The following is a 27020-nucleotide window of genomic DNA, read 5'->3' as shown; positions in this document are numbered from 1 at the left end:
TATATATATATATATATATATATATATATATATATATATATATATATATATATATATATATATAGTATATATATAGTATGAGCTGAATTTCTTTAAACAAAAGTCAAGGGAACTTTTATACATGATCACAAAAAAAAAAGGTCTACATATGAACAGAATTTGCAAGTCTCCAGCACTCACAACTAATACAATAACCAAAGTGTGAGGCATGACTTATATGATGACATTCAAATTTAATGGTTGGAGGACATATGTAAAAAAAAAGACATAAGTAGGGTAATAAATCACAATGGGTCCATAACTTTTGTCAGAAATTCCCTGATTTAAGACGATGATAAACAATGTCCGAACTCACAACATGACCATTTTTCAATGTCCCAAACATCAATGTAATGATCTAATTTTAAAAAGATTTAAATGAAGTATGCATTTATTAAAGTAAATGTTAGAACGTAACGTGGATATTTTCCAGCATCTTTCCAATGCCAAGAGTTGATGGACTGATACTGGTGTAGTGCTGGATTACTGTCTTCAATATACCTGATCACTCACTGTCCTCTAGTGGTCATAAGTCAGATATCGCTGTAGATGAAGTGTCCCCAACTAAGCAAGCCAGAGGCGACAGCGGCAAGGAACCGAAACTCCATCGGTGACAGAATGGAGAAAAAAACCTTGGGAGAAACCAGGCTCAGTTGGGGGGCCAGTTCTCCTCTGACCAGACGAAACCAGAAGTTTAACTGAGCATTTCTTATTGAGGTTGTGATGGCAAAAGAGCAAAGACGGAGGAATAAATCCAACAAAAAGTAGCAATAAAGGGTTAAAGAGATGAGATGAGCAGGTGGAGGGAATTTTATTATTTTATATTTTAATTAATAAAATCAAATTTTATAGTCGTCAAATGCCCGCAAGAATAAATGTCCTCAGATAATAGGTAATTGATAATACTTTATAAAACAAATAATAGGCTACTCAAATCTAGGTCTAAACTGATATATGTATAGGCTCGTGTGAATATAAATCCTGAAAATTATTTGATTTCCATAAGTTCCAGGAAAGTTTTGAGGGCTGATGATTTTGTTGTTTAGCAAATAAGCGGATGAAAACACACAGGTAAGACTGGCTTTATCGTGTGTAACAAAAACACACCATGGAAGAACACTTTTGTGTTTAAACGTAAGCTTAGGCCTACTGCCCGAGCTTCGCTCAGAAATTACTCATAACATCCGAATCACTTGTGTGATATCATACTGGCATATCTGTGGTGAAGCTGAATATTTAAAATCTTGAAAAGCGCAAACTGTGCTGCCAGTGCCAACACAAGATCCAGGAATTGTTTTTGGTCTTAGAGCTCTTTTAATACTTTATTACTTCGCTTATTTATAGTAAACATATATTTTATATTATTATTGTTGTGTGGTTGTGTAGCCTAACTTAAAAATATATATATATATATATAATAATAATAATAATTTTTGTCTCAACAAATGGCTCAGGAGGAGCTTAACCTTCTTAAATTTTGAATGTTAACCTCAGGAGATCGAACGAATTTTTTATATTATTTTAAATAAACCTAAACAAATTAAACTAGTTTGGGACCAAATGTAGGTTTAGTTAATGAAAACGTATAGGCTAGCCTATTACCATAAATTTATTTTTTTCGATATTTTTTCTTACAATAATTTGGTTAACAAGGTTGAATTTGTATTATTAACATTATTAATAATAGATATTTTGCAGTATAAATAAATAACATAACAGGAAAAAGCCAACTTTTTTCATTCAAGTTTTCGCTGGCTCTCAAGTGGATATGAAGACTTAGCAGGATCGAGTCACTTATTTTATGACATAATCATCGAGTAAAGTTCATTTATAAGTGATCTGTCATCGTCCGCTGCAACAGCTGAGGGCTGAGGCTCGACTTTCCAACTTCTCCAGACGTCCTAACACTTCTCCACAGTCCTGGAAGAGCTTTAATCATGGCCACAAACGTCCAAGAAAACATATATGAACAAATCGAAGAGACGAACGAAAACATATATGAGAGACCGTATGAGAACGTGAACAGCAACCCAGAGCCTAAATATGAGAATCAAGGCACGAGTAAGGAAATTCCAGAGGAACCGCTGTACAGCACGGTCAATCAACCGTCTCCAGACTACATGAATACGAGAGGAACATCTCAAGAGGAAGAAGAACAGCCGTCACCCTCCAGTGAACCAGTAGAGCAGCTCGAAAGCGAGATCATGGTGGCCTCTCTGCCGAATGGAGATGTTTATGGATCTTCATCTTTTGAGGAAACTGGAGACCCTTATGATGACCAACCCTCACTGGTCCACGATGACCTGCTCATGGCTTACAGTCTCCCAGAAGACGGATCTCCAGAACCGGAGGAGGTGGTTGACTACAGCCTGAAGGACGTGGAGAACAGCACCGTGGAAGAGCTAGCTGCAGTTCCCGACCCGAATCAGCCTAATATTGCGCTCTTTGTCAAGGTAAGGGCTGCTGGTTTAACAACTGCACAAGAGAACCTAAACTTTATATTTGATTTTATTTTATTAAAGAAAGAAGGCATTAAAGTTGGCGTTAAATGAGTCTGAAGGTCAGTTGGGTGTGGTTTGTGATAGCACTTATATTTCTGCTTACCTTTGGCCCTTAAAGACAATGTGAAGACAACCTGTAAATTAATTTCTCAAACCTTTCACGCCTAGCTCTTTAAAAAAAAAAAAAACCTGGAGCCCTATTTTAATTAAAATATAATACTCCAATGTTTTATAATACTGTATATATATATATATATATTCTAATTTTCCTCTTGACAATACATAAATTATGCTAAAATATAATTATCATAATAACTCAATACCAAATGAGTAAAATTATAAATCACGCTGAATCATTTTCAGAATTTCAATCACAATCCCTCAAGCCTCATTTGGCAAACCCCGCTCAATCTCAGTCCAAAGCAGTGGCTAGTTATTTTTGGCATTATGAATTAATTTTGTCTTATGTAAATGAAAAATTTATTTGACATTCAAGAATGCATGAAGATCAGGCTGATTGGAATGCGGTTGAAATAAGTTTAAATGAAGAAATGGGATGTAAATATCCTAGATAGGTTAATGTAGCAGGTAGATACAAATCAATGTTAAGCACAATTGGTTTGATTCATTTAGGTAAGATTTTCCTCTTGATCATTAACAAGAATAAGGTTTTCAAATGTTCCTCTACTTGCTCACAGTCTATGAGAATTAGACATCCTGAACTGATTGCATTTCCTTTGGAAGGTTCACTGCGTGACAGGCAATATGAATAATCATTAACTTGAAGTACTGACCTGAGTAAATTAACTCATGGCCTCGCTTTGCGTTTGATCGAAGAACACATTAGTCTCTGTACATGATGCGGTCACTCAGCCGACTGAGCCACTGTGATTGAGACCTTTTCATACTCATGTTTACATCACATTCTGTGACAAACGTGTCACACTATCAATGGAACTAAGAATAAGTGTATTTTTATCAGTTTATAATTGAAAATGGCAATCACAGATGCACCAGGGTGTGATACACATTTTGTGCTTAAGAAACCCTCAGAACAATTCAAACATTACATAACTTTATGGCCACATATAGTCATAAAAAAGTAGGAATATAGTTGTTGTTGAGTGGCACAGTGCAAGGCTGTTTTATTACAAATCCTCCAAGAGAACTTACGTAAATGACTAAAAACTAAAAACCATAACAGCACTGGTCAAGTAAGTGTTGACCTTGGTTAATAATTTAATCTTATTGGCTGCACTTAATGGGCAAATGAACAGCAGAATAAGCAGACGGATTTGATTAAAGTTTACATAGCCACCTTTACTAAATGTTACAGATGTTACTAATTAGATTCAATATTAACATTTTAAAATGTACATTAACAATATGCAATAGTTTTAAATCTTGTTATTAAAAATAAAAAAATAGTATATATATATATATATATATATATATATATATATATTTTTTTTTTTTTTTTTTTTTTTTTTTTAATGAAAATCTATTTATTTAGAGACAAAAGTTTCTGATTAAATGACAGTGTCCATTTCTGGCATTTAAATGTCAAGCAGCATCAGCAATGTGATAATCAGATGAAGATATTCAGATCCCCCCAGACAACTGCTACTTTGATTATAACAAAATCAGACTGTAAAAAATTCCTTGAATGTTTAAAACACATAGCTATTTGAAAACAATTTTAGAACTTTGGCTCAGCCAAAACACCCCAGCGAATATGCAGAAGTTAATTATTCACTGCAGTGATCACATTTAACCTGTTGGGAACTGAGCCATGAAAAAAAAAATGTTTGAGACTTATCTGTTTCTGAGAATGTTTAGTTGGACTTCACTCTGAAGCTCTTCATGCAGTGGCATTATTTAACTCATATTCCAACTCATTTAAGGTGAGAGATGATCTACTGTTGCACTTAAGACGCATAATCAGTGGTGTAACCTGTGGTCACAGGCCATTTGAATAACTGAGGAAAATTCCTTTCCTACTTGAAAATGATTAAAATTGATTCATATATTTCCCTTGAAATCTATTGTATGGAAAGCCTGTGTAGTTTTGCCTGCATCAGTAACATTATTATGAAGCATTATTAGTTGCCATTATAATTCAAGCAAAGTTTAAACAGTTTTAGATAGCCTGTTAAAAATAATATGCCTCTTGCCTCCTCTTCCTAGTGCAGCATGAATATTGTTATTCTACCAGAAGAGGAAGCTGTTCAGCCTACTATGATAAATTCTACTGCATCCACTTGTAGCACAAAAATACATTTCCTACAGTATAATGATGTTACTAATGTCCAAATTATTTTTTTTATACTAGGGCCCTTAATAAGATGTAAAACAATAATATAATGAGATTTAAGACATACCTTTTTAGAATTGTTTTAATAAATGATACACTCTAATTTGGTCATTATTTTAACAGACACAGTATTGGAAGCATGTTGTTTTCAGTGTTATTTTAAGATAATTTACATACCATTTTAGTTTTTATTAATATTTTGAATCAGTTTTTAATTTTATTTTTTTCTGTCATTTTTAATTTTAAAATTAAATTCTCTTGTTATTTTTTTTTGTAGTTTTCATATACATATATATATATATATATATATATATATATATATATATATATGTATATGAAATATTATTTTATTTTGTTATATCCCACAGGTGGTTATATTGGAGATAAACTGCATTGTAGTGCACTGCACATTTAAAAGTTAAAAGCAGTCTGAAGCTAAAGAAACAGACCACGCACAGTAATAGTGATTTACTTGTTTAGTATTCACATATAATTTTCACTCATATCTAGGATAGTCAGCTCTATTTTGGGAAACCAAATGAGTAATCTTCATTTCACGTTCATATCAGTCACATCCGAAAATTTTGAATGCAAATTCACGCTATAAACCAAAGCCAGCTCATAAAAAATTTAACAGGGAATCTTATTCTCCTGGGCTCCACAAGATGATCAAATATAACCTGCCGTTGCCTGCCAGCATGCTGCCATTAAAAATGCATGCGACTCATTCCTCTACTCAGAGTATCTGGGCCATGAACATGTCACATAGTTACACAGGGACAGGATGGTGTATAAGTTAAGTGGCAGAGACTCTAAAGCTTATATATTTTCTGCTAAAAAATGTATATGCAATATATGCATATGCGGTATATATTAAGTCAGATGCCCATTTCAAAACATGAACCTCCATAGATGGTTTCAAGTTCATCTCTCAACATCACAGTAACAGTTCTGGTTTATTCTCAATTTTCACTCAAGTTCATCAGAGCTTGTGGCAGGGGCAGGGCATAGTAAAGTCCCACCCCCAACTAAAGCCTCTCACCTATTCCCTCTCTTTTACATCACTCGTGCTTGGGAGAGAGCTAGATTCACCTTTCATCTGGGCTTTAGCTGACATCAATGGTGCCATTGGCTGGCCGTCAAGAACAGGAGAAAGAGAATCTAAGAAAGCGTGGCAAAACCTTGACATTTAACCCAAAATATCTGCAAAATACTGCTGGGAGGATGTAGGTGACAGATCAGGAGAGATACCTAAATCAAAGAAAGTGTCTACAATGGGAGACATTCAAGAAGGCGATATTGAGTTGTTTGTCAAGGTAAGGAGAGAAATCTAGCATTAGAATGAGCTTTATGGAGTTAAAAGGCTCTTATAAAGTCAGTGTAACTCAGTAGCTGTTCTAGAGTAACGTGAGCATATTTGACTAAGGTCATGACCAGGTTGAAAGTAGAGTAAATACCAGTAGTTCTCGCGCATTGGTTTATAGATTATCAGTTGCATATAAAGGTGGTGTTAAAATAATATACCCTCAGTATTTATTATTCTGATACTTTTGTTAGAAATGCATTGATATAAATCAATCACGAAATACCAACAAGCTAACAATTATTTTCACAATATGGTCAGTAACTGATAAACAAAACTTTTTTTTTGTTGTTGTTGCTATTTTATACCAATTATAATAAAACACCGAAAACTAAATTCAGTCATTTTAAATGGTAAAAGTGTACAGTACTATAATGTACAGTATGAAAAATGGATAATCATAGTGAGATTTTATTTAACAGTGTTATAAAATTTAATTTTTAATGTTTTTAATGATTTAAGAAGGAAATGTGCATTCACTATAATTTAAGTGAATATATATTACATTTTCTGTCACCACACACACAAATGCAATAATAAATTCAGTTTTTAAAAGTAATATCTATCATTGCAAACAATGCATAAAACTTATTGGATCTGAATATTATGGGAAAATAGCAGCAACATATGAAAAGTATTATAAAGCAAACATAAACATACAGTACACTGAAAAAGCACAACTACATGCTTCAGTTATGATTATATGATTAAAGTGAATGAGTGTTTTCATTGTGTTCCAATAGCAGCAACGCTGAATCAACTTAATTAAAAAAAGAAATGTTAGAAACAAACAAATCCTCTTCCAGGCACTAATCTTTTTATTAAACACTATAAATCAAGTACACAATGCATTTTCATTCAGTCACACCCCGGTCTGTTTACAGCCCTGATCTGCCGTCCAACAGAGCAACCGGTCCTATAGCAAACGGCCTATTGTCCTGCGCTTTCTAGATTGTAGAGACTCATTGTTCTGCATCTAGTTCTCTTTCTGTTTTGAATTTGCCAGAATGGACAGATGAGTGGAAATGGAAGTCCCCTAACCTTTCACATTCCATCTGCCTCTTTTATCTGACTGTGTTATGCAATGTATTTTCTCTTATGATTCTTTTTGAACCGTGTAATGAAAACAAACTGTGTTAAAGTAGATAAGATGCAAAACAAAAGTATTTTCACTAGTGGACACTGTATACCTATCATATATTTGACAGAATGCTCCTCGTGTTCTTCTCACAACCAGGTCTCCAGTTAATGAATGCACTGTGCATAATTCATATTATGCTGGGTATTATGTCACAGTGTAAGCTATAGCTGGTCTCGTGATAGTGGTGCTGCTGTGATGGGTCACCTGATCTCCTCCTGCTGAAGCGTACAGTAGCAGTGTGAATGTGATAAGCACTGTCACTGACTGATAACCGAGGTCATTTGTACTCTCCATAATGAGGAACTTTGGTGATTATCACTAAATGAGTTGAATAAGAGTAACTGTGTAATCTGTAATACTCATTTGTGAGTTTTAAAATTTAAAAATGAGCATAAGCACATTTGTTCTTGCTTCATGCTGCAATTCAGTGATGTCCAGGCTACTTTAAAAGAGACATGGCCTCGAGGTGGTCAATGAGGGAACTGCAGTTGTCTGACAATTATTGATCAGAATATGAATATGAATTAAAAACTTTTTGTGTGTGTGTGTGTGAAAAAAAGTGTGTTAAACAAAAATACAACATGAACAACTTTTGTCAAGCTAAAGTGTGGCTGACAGTTTCATTGTAAAGAAATTATGTTTAATTCTCCTGACATAAAAAGTAACCGAAAGTTTAAAAGGGATAGTTCACCCAAAAATAAAAGTGAATAATTTACTCACCCTCATGTCATTCCAACCTGTATGAATTTCTTTCATACAGTCAACTCCCATACTATTTTTTTTTCTTTGGAAGTCTATGGCTACCGTCCACTGTTTTGGTTACCCACATTCTTCAAAATGTATTATTTTGTGCTCAATAGAAGAAGAGAAACTGATATAAATTTGGGACAATTTGCGGGTGAGTAAATGATGACCGTATTTTCAGTTTAAGGTGAACTGATTAAAGGTTTAGGTGAAATAGTACTTAAAAAAATATATATATAAAATATGTTTTGAGAATAATAGTTCATATAATATCTCAAACAGAGTAAGGTGGTGCTAGCAAAACCAAGGTCACGGGTTTGATTCTCAAGGAAAGCAAGAATGGATAAAATGTAAATGTATTCCTTAAATACACTGTAATTTGCTTCGGATAAATGTGACCCTGGGCCACAAAACCAGTCTGAAGTCGCTGGGGTATATTTTTAGCAATAGCCCAAAAAAAATTGTATGGGTCAAAATGATTGATTTTTATTTTGTCAAAAACCATTAGAATATTAAGTAAAGATCATGTTCCATGAAGATATTTTTTTAATTTCCTGCTGTTAATATATCAAAACGTAATTTTTGATTAGTAATATGCATTGTTAAGAATTCATTTGGACAAATTTAAAGGTGATTTTCTCAGTATTTAGATTTTTTTTGCACCCTCAGATTCCAGATTTTCAAATAGTTGTATCTCAGTCAAATATTGTCTGCCTAATGAACCATACATCAATAAAAAGCTTATTTATTCAGCTTTCAGATAATGTATAAATATACATTTTCAAAAAATTGACACTTAAGACTGGTTTTGTGGTCCAGGGTCACAAATGTCTGCCAAATGCATAAATGTAAATGTAATTGTTAATGATTATGCGAAACACAAGAAATAATGATAATAATAATAATTTTTACTATTTTTAGGAACACAGCTTACATGCAATACATTATGCCCACTTTTTGTAAAACCTCTGGTATATTTGATTTTCATGTAATATAAAATGCCTGTAGCTAAAATCAAATTAAACCGATTCTTATTTCGCTTGAAAATTTCGTTGTAGTTAGACTTCAGGTAAACTCTTTTCTCAATGTCCATTGAAACATTGCAGCAGCAGGGGGCGTCATGACACTTTATCATTCTCAATCCATTCTGGTTTCTTCGTTCTAGAACATGAGAACTGGTCTCCACCAAATCTTTGGCTTATGTTATTGGCATTGAGCTTAAATTCAGACTAACTGATCCTTGGAGGTGATGTATATGTAAAGATGTGTTGTATTTGTAGGCTGGTTGTGATGGCGAAAGCATCGGCAACTGTCCTTTCTCCCAACGCCTCTTCATGATCCTCTGGCTCAAAGGTGTGGTCTTTAACGTCACCACTGTTGACCTGAAGAGGTGAGAACTTCACTGATCTGAGATCAAATGACGTGAAACTTGAATAAGTATATCAATAACAAATGCCACCTCTTCATGTTATTAAATTACATTTTCATTGGATATTAAAATGGAAAAACCTAAAAAAAAAAGTTACATGCTGTCAGTTCTAGGTTATTGAAGAGTGATATTGTTAAAATAGGATTAATTTACCTTTCAAAGCTCAACGCAGGAAAATCTAGTTCATATTTTGTCTCTGCAAATATGAAAATGAAAAAGAATCGAATCTAAAATAAATCTAAAATCTTTTTCTTTATGCAGTGCAATGCTGTGCTGGTTGAGTAATAAAATTAAGAAGGTCATAAAATGTTATTTTATTTTAATTCAGGAAGCCGGCTGATTTGCACAATTTGGCTCCAGGAACTCACCCTCCTTTCCTGACCTTCAACGGTGAGGTGAAGACAGACATTAATAAGATTGAGGAGTTTCTGGAGGAGGTTTTGGCACCACCAAAGTAAGCTAATTTTCACAAATACAAGTGAGACGAATCGTGACCATATAGAAAATCTGCTGTTCTAAACTGGTTTTGCTTCGGGACCCAGATTTTCCATTGGACATCAATCATGGTCAAATACATCACCAAAACGATTTAGCCAGTAAACATTTCAAATCTATTAATATTACTAATAATGGAATATCTAGCATCACAGCCTGTGCAAATTAATTGGAGAGGTTATCAAAATTATTTATTAAGCGTTTATTTTTTATATCTTTATTTGCATTTAGCATTTTTATTTTCTATGGCCTTTGAGAACAGGCCTACAGCCCATTTTTGGGTCAAAACCCACCAGTTAAGAACAGCAACCCTAGACTTTGTATGCAGTGTATATTGTAGGCTATTAAACATCACATGTTAACTAGAACTGTAAAGAAAACTGAAAAATGTTTGTCTATGTACCTTTCCTTGTGTCCAAGGTACCCTAAACTTGCAGCCAGGCACAGGGAGTCAAACACAGCTGGGAATGACGTATTTGCAAAGTTCTCAGCTTTCATAAAAAACACGAAGCCAGCTGCGAATGAAGGTATGCATGTCAAACTGGATCAAACCGATTGAATGAATGAATAGATTTATTGTATTTTGTCAGTACTCTGAAACTGGACAAAGTTAAATTCAGTTAACTCTATATAGAATCCACAGTAATATAAACATCATACATAGTTTTAGCATTGAAGGCATTAGAATTGTCCTTTTTTTAAGATTGGTTACATTTTCAGTAGGGATTTGCTGATACAGACATTCTGGCTGATGCAATTACAATTTCAAATATAATTTTTTTTGTTGTGGTTGATAACCTATGTGTCACGTCCGGTGATACAAGGAAGCACGGAGAGATCCAAGTGCGGGTATGATATTCAGAGGTGGAAAGAGTACAAAAATATTCTACTCAAGTAAAAGTACCATTACATTAATGAAATTTTACGTAAGTACAAGTAAAAGTACCAGTCTAAAAATCTACTCAAGTAAAAGTAAAAAGTAGCTCACTTAAAATTTACTCAGAGTAAAAATTACTTAGTTACATTTTGACAGTGGGAGGGAGTCAAAAATGGGACAGGCCAAGGGTGTCAAACTCAGTTCCTGGATGGCCACAGTCCTGCACAGTTTAGATTTAACCCTAATTAAACACACCTGATCCAGCTAATCTAATCATTAAGGTTTATTTGAAAACTACATGATATGTGTGCTGGAGCAGGGTTAGAACTAAACTCTGCAGGGCTACGGCCCTCCAGGAACTGAGTTTGACACCCCTGGGATAGGTCTATTAATCTCCAACTAGTTGTTTTTAATTAAAGGAATCAGTTATTTAGAATAATAAAACATTTGGGCTGTTACCAGGCAAATCAGTATCAACAAACTCATCTTTTAATGCAGAGGAAATGCAGAAGATTCATTGGAAGTGGCATTTAGATGTATTACACTGTTTAGTGCAGGACAAGAATGCATTTAACCTGCAGTTACAAATGCATGAATAATGTTTTGATATACAAGACATAAAATGTTGAATACTCATTTGAAATGATAAGAAATTAATTATTTAAAAAAAATCTAAAGATACTTTAAATGTGAAATTAAAATGGCCAGTATGTGTCAGCAAGTCACTGTTATTAAGTGAGTCATTGCGATTGAACCGAATCATTTAAACGGTTTATTCATTCAGGAACGAAACACTGTCACGTTGCTCAGAGATGCAAAACTGTGCTTTGGTGGCTGTGTTTGGAATTATTTTCTGTTGTAGAAATAGAGCTAAAAAAGGCAATATGGTGTCTAAAACGCAAGTCCCTTAATTAACTTGTTTACTGAACTGTTATATATATGTATGTATATATTCATGATGATTTTTGGAGGAAAAGATGGCATTCTTTGTGTGATTTTGATTTAATATATGAAATTATATAAATATGTTAATCTTCTGCCCCTATATCTTCAATTTTGTGATCATTCTAAATGCATTTTAGGAGACTGAATCACACAGTGAAAGAACGCACTATAAATGCGCGCACACATCATTAAAACAAAAATAGCACACTCATCACCACTGTCTTTTTGGCTAATTTGTGCAAAACCTCTTGCTAAAATGTCAAAGCTTCATTTTAATCACCAATGCAACGATGCAATTATTTAGCTTACCTCTACATTCTTGCGAAGGGTTGATGTCTTATCGAGATTTTATAAGCTGCTAGTTTGGTCTTCCTAGGCAAGTACAGCTTACACTGCATAATAGAGCATACATATGGCCAGGGGGTTCACTTCATTTCCTTCGAGTTCAAACTTCAGAATATGACGGGGTTTTGTTTTCAGCGGTGTCTGCACCACTAACGCCTGTTTTGTCCGTCTGCATCTTTCTTGTGATTTTAGCGCCAGTTTGCCCTCCTGCCCATTATTTACTGCCGTAGTTTCCAGGGAGCGATTTATTTTTTGTATTTTTATTTTTTTTACTCAGTAATTAATGTGTTTTAAAATGTAGCGAAGTACAATACTTCAAACAAAATATACTTAAGTAAAAGTAAAATTACAGATTTAAAAAATTACATTAAAAAGTATTAGTACACAAAAAAGCTACTCAATTACAGTAACGTGAGTAAATGTAATTCGTTACTTTCCACCTCTGATGATATTTATTATGGGGTAATCCAAAGTGGTAAACAGTCCAGGCAGGGTCAAAACCAGAATATCCAAATCCAACATAAACAAGACACGAAGGCAAGGCAAGGCAAGGCAAGGCAAGATGACGGACATGAATAACCTCAACATTAAACAAGGACTCCGTAACACAGACTCAGACAGACCGGGTATAAATACACAGAAGGATAATGAGGGAACAGGAGACAGGTGGGGAACAATCAATTACTCAACAGGAGGAAGGTGACCAAATAAGGGAACAGGAAGTGATAAGGAGACAGACACCGTGAGAAAGGAGGACACCTAGTGGAAACCCAGGGAACACAACCCAGACACTGTGACAGGACCCCCCCTCTACGGAGCGGCTCCCAGATGCTCCACGACAAGACACGACACAGACCAGGAGGGAGGCGGACAGGTGGAGGCTCAGGGGGAGGGACGGAGGGCCAGACTCACTGAAGGGAACAGACAGAAACATAACAGAAACCAAGAAACACAAAACAGAAGTCCATGAAGGACATCATGTGGCGCCCCCCCAGGGCGGAGCAGAAGACCACCACAGCCATGTGTTCAAGGCGAAAGCCCCCCAGGGCGGAGCAGAAGACCACCACAACCGTGTGGTCAGGACAGAAGCCCCCCAGGGCGGAGCAGAAGACCACCACAACTGTGTGGTCAGGACGGAAGCCCCCCAGGGCGGAGCAGAAGACCACCACATTCTTGTGGACGAAGCCAGAGTCCTCCAGGGCGGAGCGGAAGACCCCCACAACCGTGTGGTCAGGGCGGAAGGCCCCCAGGGCGGAGCAGAAGACCACCACAGCCATGTGGTCAGGACCAGAGCCCCCCAAGGCGAAGCAGACCTCCATGCGGCTGGACCAACGGGACGACGAAACTCTGGTAATTCCCTGGTGTCCTTACTGGACTCCAGAAGATTGGTGCTGGCCTGACCCTGCTTATGAAGATCATTGGTGACTTGCATTTGCTCATGAAGATCAATGGTGACTTGCCTTTGCTCATGAAGATCAGAGGTGACTTGCCTTTGTTCATGAAGATCAGAGGTGACTTGCCTTTGTTCATGAAGATCAGAGGTGACTTGCCTTTGTTCATGAAGATCACCGGTGACCAGTGTTGGGGAGTAACTGATTGCATGTAACGGCGTTACGTAATTTAATTACAAAATTATTTTAACTGTAATTAGTTACAGTTACTATGAAAAAATTAGTAATTAAATTACAGTTACTTATGAAATTTTTAACGATTACAAAGGGGATTACATTTGAATATTTACACACATCCACATACAGATTTAACTGATTTCTTTACCAAATTGCACTGACTGAGACATACCGCCCTTATAATTTCCAGGATGCGGAAATACAGTCTGGTTCGTAGAATCCAGTCATAAAAACGGAATGCCTAACGCGGACGGAATATGCTATATTTTGGATGACTAAATCAAAAGTAGGTCAGTACACTTGAATCAAAACATGACATGGACTAGTGTCTGTGAATATAAAGCCCCCAAAATGCAATATATGACTTGCACATTCTGCGTGTCTGTGGAAATCAGGCGCGGACTGGACACCGGGAGAACCAGGACAATTCCCGGTGGCCTGGCAGCCGATTTTGCCCCACTATTTAATATCATTATTGTATAATTGCCTGCCGAATGTACTAAAGCGATCATTTGCGAATCCGCCATTTGATAATTAAATCTCTAATAAGTCATGAATTGTAGTCATGACTCGCGCGCTCTCCGCCCCTCCGCCAAACGGTTTGGATCAGACTCAGAGTAATCAATGAGAGAGAGAGAGAGAGAGAGAGAGAGAGAGAGAGAGAGAGAGAGAGAGAGAGAGAGAGAGAGAGAAGCAGAACTCCTGTTCAGGGTTTCAGATCAGTTTCATCTGTAAAGATGCTTTTTTGTCTTTGTTTTTTTAATCAAGCAGCAGCACGTTGCTCATCAGTCATCACTCAAAATACTATATAAAGGACATCATTATTATCTGTTGTAATGTTACAGTAGTAATTTAGCTGAAAAAAATTTCATATTTATTTTATAGGTTTAGGGGGAGCTACGACAGACAACAACACAACCCTTACGAAAATTAACATTTTAATATTTAACTATAAATCCAGAGAAAATGGTTACTATTGTTTAACTGTGATAACCAAAAATGTAAAATTATTTTACAAATGTATTTATTTAAAAATAAATACAAATCCATTTGCAAAAAAAAAAAAAAAAAAAAAAAAAATATTAAACAAGGTTATTTTACTTTTATATAGACTAACAAAAGCATGGTAATCTTTTGTAAGGGAAAAACATGACTCATGTACAGTATTAGGATTTTTCTATAAAGATATTGTAGTATTGTAGAGTATTGTATTGTAAAGTATAGTTTTGTTCAATCTTGAGTATTAAAGTCATGAGAGAGATGGATAACAGTGCAAAATAAAGAGACTGAAGAGAAAAATGGAAGTGAAGGTGCAGTTCAGGAGAGAACTTTTAATTATTTTGCATGTCCCCAAATTAAAGATTTAAAATAGATAAAAAATAGTTTTGTCCATTAATTTGTCTGTATGAGTTTGAATTTTCCAGTCTGAATTTTTTTCCCAGTCCGCCCCTCCTGTAAATTAATGGCAAAGACATGGTTTCATTTACTACACATGCCTACTGAAGCTCGCAGTGTTTTCAACCTCTGCCGCCTCAATATAGGAGTACACGAGCACATAAACATAATTTCTAGAACTGCCCTGTGTCACTTCATGTGCATTTTACTTATTTTGAGAAAACTATCATCATATACAAAGAGACAGCAGTTTAAAAAAACACCAATGTTTCAGGAGTTTATTACACAGAATGCGTCACATGCTTATTAGATAACTGTATTTAAGTTGATGTATATGCTTTAATTTATTATTCTTTAATTTTCACAAATTTAGAAAAGTAATCAAAAAGTACTCAAAAGTAATTAGTTACATTACTTTAATAAAGTAATTGAAAAAGTTACACTACTATTACATTTTAAACAGGGTAACTTGTAATCTGTAACCTATTACATTTCCAAAGTAACCTTCCCAACACTGCCGGTGACTAGCCCTGACTCTGGAGGATCAGCGGTGACTAGCCCTGACTCTGGAGGATCAGCGGTGACTAGCCCTGACTCTGGAGGATCAGCGGTGACTAGCCCTGACTCTGGAGGATCAGCGGTGACTAGCCCTGACTCTGGAGGATCAGCGGTGACTAGCCCTGACTCTGGAGAGTTCACTGGCACCTGACTCGACTCTGGAGAGTTCACTGGCACCTGACTCGACTCTGGAGAGTTCACTGGCACCTGACCCGACTCTGGAGAGTTCACTGGCACCTGACTCGACTCCGGAGAGTTCACTGGCACCTGACTCGACTCTGGAGAGTTCACTGGCACCTGACTCGACTCCGGAGAGTTCACTGGCACCTGACTCGACTCCGGAGAGTTCACTGGCACCTGACTCGACTCCGGAGGGTCAACTGGAACCTGACTCGACTCCGGAGGGTCAACTGGAACCTGACTCGACTCCGGAGGGTCAACTGGCACCTGACTCGACTCCGGAGGGTCAGCTGAGACTCTCATCCAGTGCAGCGGCGCTGGGCAAGCAGCCATCTTGGGCCATGACTCTGGACAGGCGGCCATCTTGTACTGTGGTGCTGGGCTGGCGGCCACCTGGGGTTGTGGCGCTGGACTGGCGGCCATCTTGTACTGTGGCGCTGGACCGGTGGCCAATTTGGGCATTGGCGCTGGGTTAGCGGCCATCTTGTGCTGTGGCGCTGGACTGACGGCCATCTTGTGCTGTGGCGCTGGACTGACGGCCATCTGGTGCTGTGGCGCTAGGCTTACGGCCATCTTGGGCTGTGGAGCTGAACCGGTGGCCAATTTGGGCATTGGCGCTGGGCTGGCGGCCATCTTGGGCTGTGGCGCTGGACCGGTGGCCAATTTGGGCATTGGCGCTGGGTTAGCGGCCATCTTGTGCTGTGGCGCTTGATTGACGGCCATTCTGGGCAATGACTCGGGATGGGCGGCCATCTTGGACCGTGGTTCTGGACCGGTGGCCAACTTGGGCATTGGCGCTGAGCTGGCGGCCATTTTGCACCGTGGCGCTGGACTGGTGATCACCTTGTGTTGTGGTGCTGTGTTGGCGTCCATCCTGCCTCGTGGCACTGAAATAGCGGCAATCATGGGCAGTGGCGCCACCGTGGCAGACGTGCGCTTCCTCTCCACTCTCCGTCCGCCATGGTGAGACGGTGGCTCTGATCCATCCCACACGAGCCCCGGGTCGAAGGGAGGCCATGGTTGAGAGCGGTGCTGAATCTCCTCTCGACCACTCCCTCCTCGGCGACCTCCCCTGGTCCCCCGGAAAACCACCAGGTGAGTTCCCTCAAATCCATTCCTCTCCCGCTCTGTGGCTGGGGAGGAGACATAAGCAGACATACCGTTGGATCTTCGCTTTGACGGAGTCCTTCTGTCACGTCCGGTGATACAAAGAAGCACGGAGAGATCCAAGTGCGGGTATGATATTTATTATGGGGTAATCCAAAGGGGTAAACAGTCCAGGCAGGGTCAAAACCAGAATATCCAAATCCAACATAAACAAGACACGAAGGCAAGGCAAGGCAGGGCAAGGCAAGGCAAGGCAAGGCGAGGCAAGGCGAGGCAAGGCAAGGCAAGGCAAGGCAAGGCGAGGCGAGGCAAGGCAAGGCAAGGCAAGGCGAGGCAAGGCAAGGCAAGGCAAGGCGAGGCAAGGCAAGGCAAGGCGAGGCAAGGCAAGGCAAGATGACGGACATGAATAACCTCAACATTAAACAAGGACTCCGTAATACAGACTTAGACAGACCGGGTATAAATACACAGAAGGATAATGAGGGAGCAGGAGACAGGTGGGGAACAATCAATTACTCAACAGGAGGAAGGTGACCAAATAAGGGAACAGGAAGTGATAAGGAGACAGACACCGTGAGAAAGGAGGACACCTAGTGGAAACCCAGGGAACACAACCCAGACACTGTGACACTATGATGACTGATATTTATTTGCAGTTTTGTCAAATTTTAAATAATGTACACATGGAACCTGGAACAGACAAAGAAAATGTTTTTTTTTTAAATAATAGTAATAAATACACACATAGGAATATTTCATATTTAAAAATAAAAGTTTAAATGTTTTTTTTTTACTGAAAATAATGCTGTTATTCAGCAAGATGCATTCAGTTGATTAAAAGTGACAGTAAAGACATTTATAATATTACAAAAAGATTTAAATTTCAAATATGTGCTATTCTTTTGAACTTTCCATTCATCAGATTCCTGAAAAAAACAAACAAAAACAAAAAAACAGTTGTGCTGCTTGGCGGGGATTTAATAATAATAATAATAATAATAATAAAATATATATATATTCTAAAAAAATTATATATTTTTTCCACAAAACATTCACACAAGTTTTCAACACTGATAAGAAGAAATCAATAGATTACATTTGAAAAGATATTAAAATAGAATAGTTATTTTAAATTGTAATAATGTTTCACAGTATTATTTTTTTACCCAAACTAAAGTGTATTTTTTAAATATATTTTATTAAATTAATATTATAACATTGATGAGAAAAACAACAACAACTGTCTAATGGCAACCTAATCAGATTAACACAATTATTTAAAAAAACATATATATATAATAATATTGACCATATGGTCACCAACATGCATATTATAAATGTTTCAAAATGTTTTGGCATTCACCATAAAATACTGTGCACAGTAATAAACACTGATTATTAAGAAATGTGTGATGTTTTGTTAGCTCTTCAGAAGGGTTTAACAAAGGCCCTCAAGAAGCTGGACGATTACCTGAACAGTCCCTTGCCTGATGAGGTAGATGCCGACAGCATGGAGGAGGAGAAGGCCTCCAACCGCAAGTTCCTGGACGGGAATGAGCTGACTCTGGCAGACTGCAACCTGCTGCCAAAGCTCCACATAGTGAAGGTCAGTTGAAGTGCTAAGGGGGACTTGTCTCTAGAATCGACCTGCAGTGTTTGGGGGGTAACCAAGGAGGCCTGTAATACCTGGTCAGAGATATCCGTTAGATGAAGATGATGAAATAGCACTTTATTGTCAGACAAGTCTGAAATGTTTCTTGTGTCACAGTATATATGTTTACAACAATCAATATCCTTTAAATAATAACATGCACACCAATTGATCTCAATGACAGTTTTGGTATGGCATAGAAAGCTTGGCTGTAATTATAGTTTTGTAAGATTTTTAAATGTGTTCAAAAGAAGACTATTATGCTCACCAAAGCTGCATTTATTTAATATAGTATTATTGTGAAATATTATGACAAATCAAATAAAAGTTTTCTATATGAATATATGTTAAAATGCAATTTATTCCTGATGCAAAGCTGAATTTTCAGCATCATTACTCCAGTCTTTATTGTCACATGATCCTTCAGAATTCATTTACATATGCTTACTGCTGTTCAATTTTCTTTTTGTTATAAATGTTGAAAACAGTTGATGCTTAATATTTGTGATACCCTATTATTTGAAATAGGAGTATTTTGTAACATAAATGTCTTTACTGTCACTTTTGATTGTTTATTGGATCCTTTCTAAATAAAAGCAATCATTTCTTTTCAAAAAGATATCTTACTGACATTAAACATTTGAACGCTAGTGTATATGTTTTAAAAGTTTAAAGAGCAGTGGTCTAGTATTAAGCAAACATGAGCAGACATGAGTTGTAATGCAATGCAGATTTGAGTCCCCTCAGTACAGATACAGCAGTGCAAAATAGAGGTTAAACTACAAGGGCTACATTTGTTTTTAATTGTAGTTATTTTCATTAATACATTTTTTATGCGCTTTTTTTTTGCAGGTTGTTGGCAAGAAATATAGGAACTATGACATTCCCAACGATTTGACAGGCGTGTGGCGTTACCTGAACAATGCTTATGAGCAAGAAGAGTTCACCAACACCTGTGCCGCCGACAATGAGATCGAATTAGCATATAAGGATGTGGCTAAGAGGCTAACTAAGTAAACTAATTTGACAAAAAAAAAAAAGACTTTGGGTAGATCTTTTCTTGGGGAAGAGATTATGCATGTAATTTAAAGCTGTTGATCTCAAACTACAAGATAGTAGTTTCATTCATCCTGGGTCCTGATAATCAATCATAAATTCACTAAAGACTGGTGCTCTGTTATGAAACACCAAATTTGTCTGTCTGCAAGTACCGTGACTCAAATGTGAATCCTAAACTTTAGCCAATCCTCACTCATCTGTTGCTCATATAAACACTGTCCCAAGCGACTTTATTATTGTATCTCTATTTAAAGAGATTTCACAGAGATTACTGTTTTCTATAGTTATTCCTGTTTTATACTATTTATCATCTTATGCACCGTTTCTTGAGACATGGAATAAAATGTCACACAACTTAATAATTCACTGCATAAGAGTGAATTAAAGATTTGTGTCACTAGAACATTTACTAGAACACATTATCATTTTTTTTTTCACGATTAAAATTAAATTATACTGTTCATGCAGTAAGACATTATCATTCACAACCTCTGAAACCACCTTCCCTCAGCCTGAAACTTAGGCTAATTCTTCATCAAATCAAAGATTTAAATATATATTTAACTTAAAAAAAAAAAATCTGAAAAATAAATATGTAATTCAAATTATATTTTGAACCATGCGTTACAAAAATTTCAAATTAATTTAAATTGTGAGGCTGGTAAATGTGTTAATGTTTTTTTTTAAATAAGTCTCATGCTGACCAAAGTTTTTAATCAAAAATACAGTAAAAACAGTAATATTGAGATTTCTTTTATACAATATGTAAAAAAAAAAAAAAAACTGACAAACCCCAAACTTCAGAAAAGTAGCATAAACTTTTAACTTTTATTTTTGTTTGTTTAAGCTATTTTGTCCCAGTACTCAAGAACTGGTGCATAACATAACCTCTATGATTGTTTTCTATTAGTCAAATATGAGCTGAAAAAAGAGCTTGTTCAGGTATTTCAAATCTGTAAGAATTATTCACACACGTCTCCCATGGTTTAACAATGTCTGTCAATATTGCTTTCCATTATGTTTTCATTATTATTTGTGTATAACAGATGAAAAAATCTGATGTGAACAGTAGGATAAACTTAAAGCAAAAAGGTACATCCTGGGCAGCTTCAAAACCAATCATATATCATTTATGGATTTGTACGTTTCATGCTATTTTATTTGATTAATTTATTTTTTATTTTTTTTTAGGTGCAATGATTTAATGAGGTGATAATTTAATATTTGCCTTCATTAAAAGAAATGCAGTGTGGCAAATACAGCTTATTAATGCTGTTAATGATTACTACATAACTATCCTGCTCTTTTAAAGCCACTAGCAGAGTTTACCAAAAAGGTTTATAGAAAATTCCTCATTGCCTCATCATGTAATTTCCTTGTAAAGGACAAGTTGTTCAGACTTTCCTCTGTTATTCCTCACAACTCATATAATTTTGTTTTAAAATTTTGTTTGGGCTTATCTGAAAGTGTTTAACATCAATCAGCCCTGGGTATATCACACTTAAATATTTATTCACAACCCTGTTCATGGGAAATTAACAAGCTGAGATGGAAAGGAGATTCAAAACACACGGCGGTCCACCGAAATGGGGAATAAGGAAATCTGATCGGGCGTTCATCCATGTCTCCTCCTCTCCACTTAGCACTGCTGGAATATCATTGGGCCCATGATAGCTCCTTGTGGAGCTCCTGCTCTTGTGTGGTTTGGACAAGCGTTTGATATGAAATGAGAATGTGGCGCCAGAGAGGCCTATTCCAAGTAAAGCTTTATGAATAAAATAATATTTTCACAGTTTGACTTGCGTTATTTATTTTTCCCTGCGCACATATTTTTTTGCTAATTGTAACAGTTATGTGGAGCCGTTTGTAAGGAAATTTATATTTATTGTAATTGAAAGATGAGTGCTAACTGCAGTTACAGTTCTAGATTGTATTTGGACACTTAAGCCACTCAGAAAATTTATGAATTTCATTGCTCTAGATCTATATGACTATCTGTCTGTCTGTGTCTAGATGTCTAAATTACTGAAGAAATATCCATGTATATATTTAAAAGTTATATATATGTTTTCTTAACGAGGTGGAAAGGCTATTATATTATATTATCAGATGGTATGTCACAGACATCTAAACTGGGTTTCATTGTTCATTAAACGCAAAGAAACAAACTTTGATCTGGTCGTTTCATCCATAGGCAAAAATGAGTGATGTCTGCTAACAGATTTAAACATGAGCTTTCAGGACATGGATCAAAGCTCTACTTTTGGTTCCATTCTTTCATTATGGGGAAAAATTCATCCTAGCCTGTCTCTATTTTTCCTTAAAAAAGCCTCAAAAGTCTCTGAAGACCTGTGCCCGTCAGATTTACAATAGGGAATGGGACTATTTACCAGAAGTAGAAGCCGTCCAGAAATAACAGTGCAAAAAAATAAATGGAGCCTGCTATATTTTTCCACACAAGTAAGAAAATATGCTATAGGTCATGTGCCTCACTGGTTTGTAATTCTAACATTTTCTGCCTTCGATCTCTGCATCCACATTCAGCGTTTCTGATAATATACAATGCGACAAGTGTAAGTTCACCCAAAAATGAAAATTATGTCATTAATAACTCACCCTCATGTCGTTCCAAACCCGTAAGACCTCCGTTCATCTTCGGAACACATTTTAAGATATTTTAGATTTAGTCCGAGAGCTCTCAGTCCCTCCATTGAAGCTGTGTGTACGGTATACTGTCCATGTCCAGAAAGGTAAGAAAAACATCATCAAAGTAGTCCATGTGACATCAGAGGGTCAGTTAGAATTTGTTGAAGCATCGAAAATACATTTTGGTCCAAAAATACTAAAAACTATGACTTTAATCAGCATTGTCTTCTCTTCCGGGTCTGTTCTAAGTGCGTTCACAACACTGCAGTTTAGTGATGTCTGGTTCGTGAACAAATCACTCGATTTAACCGGTTCTTCTTGAACCAGTTCACCAAATCGAACTGAATCGTTTGAAACGGTTCGCGTCTCCAATAAGCATTAATCCACAAATGTCTTAAGCTGTTAACTTTTTTAATGTGGCTGACACTCCCTCTGAGTTAAAACAAACCAATATCCCGGAGTAATTCATGTACTCAAACAGTACACTGACTGAACTGCTGTGAAGAGAGAACTGAAGATGAACACCGAGCCGAGCCAGATAACGAACAAAAGATTGACTCGTTCTCGAGTCAAGAACCACTTGCATCAGTTTATGGGGATTTGCATGTTCACTAAGTTTACGATTAAATTTAATATTAGAAATAACCAATGAAATCTACGGAGCCCTGCACATGACATGAAAGAAAAAAAAAAGATTTACTAATTCGTTCCCTCAATGTACTAAAACGTGCACACGATTACTATTGTGTTCCCTCGATTTACTATTGTGTTCCCTCAATTTGCTTATTTGTGAGAACCATTTAGCAAATCGAGGGAATGAATTAGTAAATCGTGCACACAATTTATAAATAGAATGAACAAAATAGTAAATCGAGGGAACGCAATAGTAATCGTGTGCACGTTTTAGTACACAGAGAGAATGCACACGATTTAGCCTACTATTTTTTCCTGCATGCCATGTGCGGGGCTCTGTAGAAATCTGACAACAACTGTGTAATAAATGAATGCTTATAAGGGTAGCTGCAGTGACGCGCTGACTTGACCGATAAGCGATTGGCTCTTACATTCAGAAGGCGGGGCTTCCTGAGATTTTGTTATAAGGATCTAATCCTAAAGTATTTTGTTTTTAAATATTATTGTTTTCTGTTGTTGGTGAAGTGTTATTTTGGTTTCCAATTACTGAGGAGAGGCTAAGCCAGGTCCTAAAGATGGCGGCCGCAACAAAAAAGTCACATGACTGAAACCCAAAGACAGTAAAAGAAACCCACCACAGGCAACGGCTCTGCCTTTAGAGGTGTACGTCATAATCACGTGATCCTAATTGCGCATCTTTGAGATTTGAGAGCACTGAGGTAATTTATTTTTAAAGTTTGCTAAGAATTAAACCAATTTAAATCCAACGTAAAATATAAATTATTTACACATTTTTATTTCAGCTAAATGCAAAAGTACCATTGAAGTTAAATTTAATTAAATTCGCAAATTGGCTATTTTTAACAAATTTTAATTTTATTTTATATACACATTTCTGCTTTCAACACTTCTATTTTCTTAACATTATGAATTTTACTTAAAAACCTGAATTTTCCTAACTGCAGTTAACCCCCCTTCTTTTGCTATTACAGCTGACAGTAAAAAAAAATAAAAATAAAAAATAAATAATAATAATAATAATTGACAAATGGACGCTGGAACATTTTTGTGATTATTTATTCAAAAGGGTCAAATTACGTTGCTAAAAATAACATTATGTTGTGTATTTGGTGTAATGTAAGGTGTTTATGCGGTTTAATTAAAAAAAAGAACACATTATCTGCAGTTTCAGAACATATCCAGCAGATGGAGGTAGGCTATTACAGCAACATGATATTCTAATCACATTTTGAACAATGTATCTGTGGCACAGCCAGACACATATCTTAAATTGTACATAACTGTGTCCAAAGAAATGTTGGACTGTGAACTAGATGAACAAAGTATCAAATTACCACAATCAGTGACAGCTGAGAATGAATCAGTGTTTGAATTAGTGTCTGTTAGTGTCTTAGTGACTTGACCATATAAACAACAGTCAGTTATAAAGCTCAGAACAGTAAAAAAATAGAAAAAAAAGAAAGAAAAGGATATCGTCAGATTTATTGAGTATACAAACCCGTATATTATTGCTGAACTTCTACGACTCTTGCAAGTCACCCTATTTAGCCTCATTTTGGTTGCATGTTTGCAGTTCCTCTCCGGATTTCAGTAATATTTAGTTTTTAGGATCACATGAAAGTTTACTGTTGATTTGTGGTCTAGCAGAATGAACTGGTCTCCAGAATTCTGACACAAATGCATTATATCAATTTTATTAGAGCAAAGTGGAAGAAACATAAATCAGAGTTTTTCTTGGAGAAGCAAAATATCAGGTTTTTCCTCACAATCGTAATGAAGTTGCCATGTGACTGACATGCAGTGGGATTTGATGGAGATTGTTAATCTGACAGGCACACGCCTGTGGCTTCAGTAGAAGCATGAAGACCTAACCAGAGGGATTTCTGGCTCTGCAGAGCTCCAGTCTGGCAGACGAACTGGACATCAAAGTGGAGCAGTAGGGTTTAGTATGAACCATGTCATACAGATCTGATCCAGATCCACAAACACAGGGAAATCAGATTCTTTTGGTGTCATTTGTATTCCTTATGTACATATATGTAAAAAAAGAAGTCACTGAATAGTTAATGCCAACTTCTACCATGTCATTTTGTTTTTGTAAAAGCAAAAACAAAAGATTGTATATGACATTTTATGTTTTTCACTTATATTATTTGTTATAGTAAGATTGTCATAGTAAGTATATTTAAAAACAATCATTAAATAGCTACTGTTTTGCTATTAATTTTTTTGTAAGAGCAAACAAAAAACAAACACGCACACACACACACACACACACACACACACACACACACACACACACACACACACACACACACACACACACACACACACATCAAAGTGACTTACAAATGAGGACAATAGAATCTTTATTTATTACTTTATCAAACTGATAAAAAAACACTGAATGACCTTATTTGTCAGTGTAGAGAATGCAGTTTTTGTATGTGTGTGTGTTTTAAGATGAGACATTTATTACTCAGCTATATTTCATTTTGAATAATTGTGCCCGCTATATTATTATTTTCCTCAAAAGCGATTGATCAAAGCCAGACCTGTAAAAGAGATTTTCTTCATTAGCTTTTAACATGGAATCATATGGTGAGCAGAAAGGGTGATTACAGCCTCAGCAAAAACAGATTGTCATTTCAGTTTTTCATTTAAGTATGGAAATGTTGCTCTTCCTGTAGTGGCAGGATGTGGCTGCATGTGGAGACAGTTTCGCCTGAGAGGACCCTAATTCATTTAAGACATGACTTGGTGCCTCTGTACGAAACCGGGACAGCTGAGCTCCTTCTCGGTGCTCCATCATACGATATATCTCTCCACATAAGAGCACAATCTGCTGTTCCTGAGCCCGGCTTTACCCACAGAAGCTCTCGCAAGTCCTCGGCTGTCAAGAAAACTCATTTTATCATTCAGCCATATAAATCATTGCAAGCTCCACAGGAAATCGAGAAAGTTTGACTTTCCAGTCATAAACCATAAAATCTGTCATTAATATAATAACATGCATTGGGATATTTGGAGACAGGGCTAAATGAGTACCAGACCTGGGCATCGATAAAACGGTCTGGCTTGCAACATTGGGCAGGATTGCGCCATCATTTTCCAAAATAAGTGATCAGAAATAATAGGTATAATGTCACCAGGACTATATGTTACTCATCATGGGAGCTCTCTGGAAACATGATTTGACTGGTTTGCATTACCAGTTCATTAGTTCTCAATTAACACTCAGTCACCTCAAAAGGTTTATAGGGCAGTTCCTTTGATGAGAAACATTTCTTTACTCCTCTGTGACTGTCTGAGGCTCAAGATGGAGTTTCTATCCAAATATTTCACATTTTATTGTTTGGCTCAATCCTATGGAAAAAGGCTGTTTTGCATGAATATTTGGCATGCTGCTGAACTCTGTCCATCATATGCAAGCCGATCTTTGCTGAGATGCTCACTTATATTGAGCTGCTTTTGACAGGTTAGATGGAAGATAACTCGAGTCTCCTGGCACTAACCTATAGATTTAACAATGAGATCTATTGTTCATCTGGTAGCTGTCCATGGTACTGATATCAGAGCTGTTTGGTCCACAACTACCTTGATTATCATTTAATGTGTTTGAGTGTAATTTGACCAAAACTGCTCCGAAGTTTCTTAACAAGACAGTACAGGCAAACCTGTTGTTTTTTTATGCACTGGTCAATTTTGGGCTTTATATTGTGTGTTGTTTCAGATTAGTGTAAAGAAAACTTGCAAGTGTTTATTTTATTGCACTTTATCAATTTTTTATTTGTAGATTTCTAATATAATACATATCTTCACAGGCCATTTTCTCGAAATGAGTTATTTTTTCATACACTGAGCCAGAAATTCTTCAGTAGCTCTTACTAAACTTTTCAGTTTTATCTATATTCTTCAGGTTTTTACAAAGGAGTCTGTTTTTTTATCA

At 36.5% G+C, this 27020-nt stretch overlaps 1 protein-coding gene across 2 annotated transcripts; it reads left to right on the top strand.

Annotated features, from left to right (window-relative positions):
• The first annotated feature begins 1745 nt into the window (after positions 1-1745).
• On the top strand, positions 1746-21566 carry LOC132092171 (chloride intracellular channel protein 5-like). Of its 2 annotated transcripts, none has more exons than XM_059498281.1 (6): positions 1746-2492; positions 9383-9492; positions 9860-9985; positions 10447-10553; positions 18486-18667; positions 19565-21566. In XM_059498281.1, the coding sequence occupies exons 1-6, from the start codon at positions 1977-1979 to the stop codon at positions 19727-19729; spliced, it is 1206 nt and encodes a 401-aa protein (XP_059354264.1). In that variant the 5' UTR covers positions 1746-1976; the 3' UTR covers positions 19730-21566. The 2 variants fall into 2 exon arrangements, with proteins under 2 accessions (XP_059354264.1, XP_059354265.1); XM_059498282.1 differs by lacking the exon at positions 1746-2492 and adding an exon at positions 5915-6170.
• The last annotated feature ends 5454 nt before the right edge of the window (positions 21567-27020 follow it).

This window comes from Carassius carassius, chromosome 18, assembly GCF_963082965.1.
Source record: "Carassius carassius chromosome 18, fCarCar2.1, whole genome shotgun sequence".
NCBI lineage: Eukaryota > Metazoa > Chordata > Actinopteri > Cypriniformes > Cyprinidae > Carassius > Carassius carassius.
Note: the sequence above shows the minus strand (reverse complement) of the source record. Positions and strands in the feature narration are given on the sequence as shown.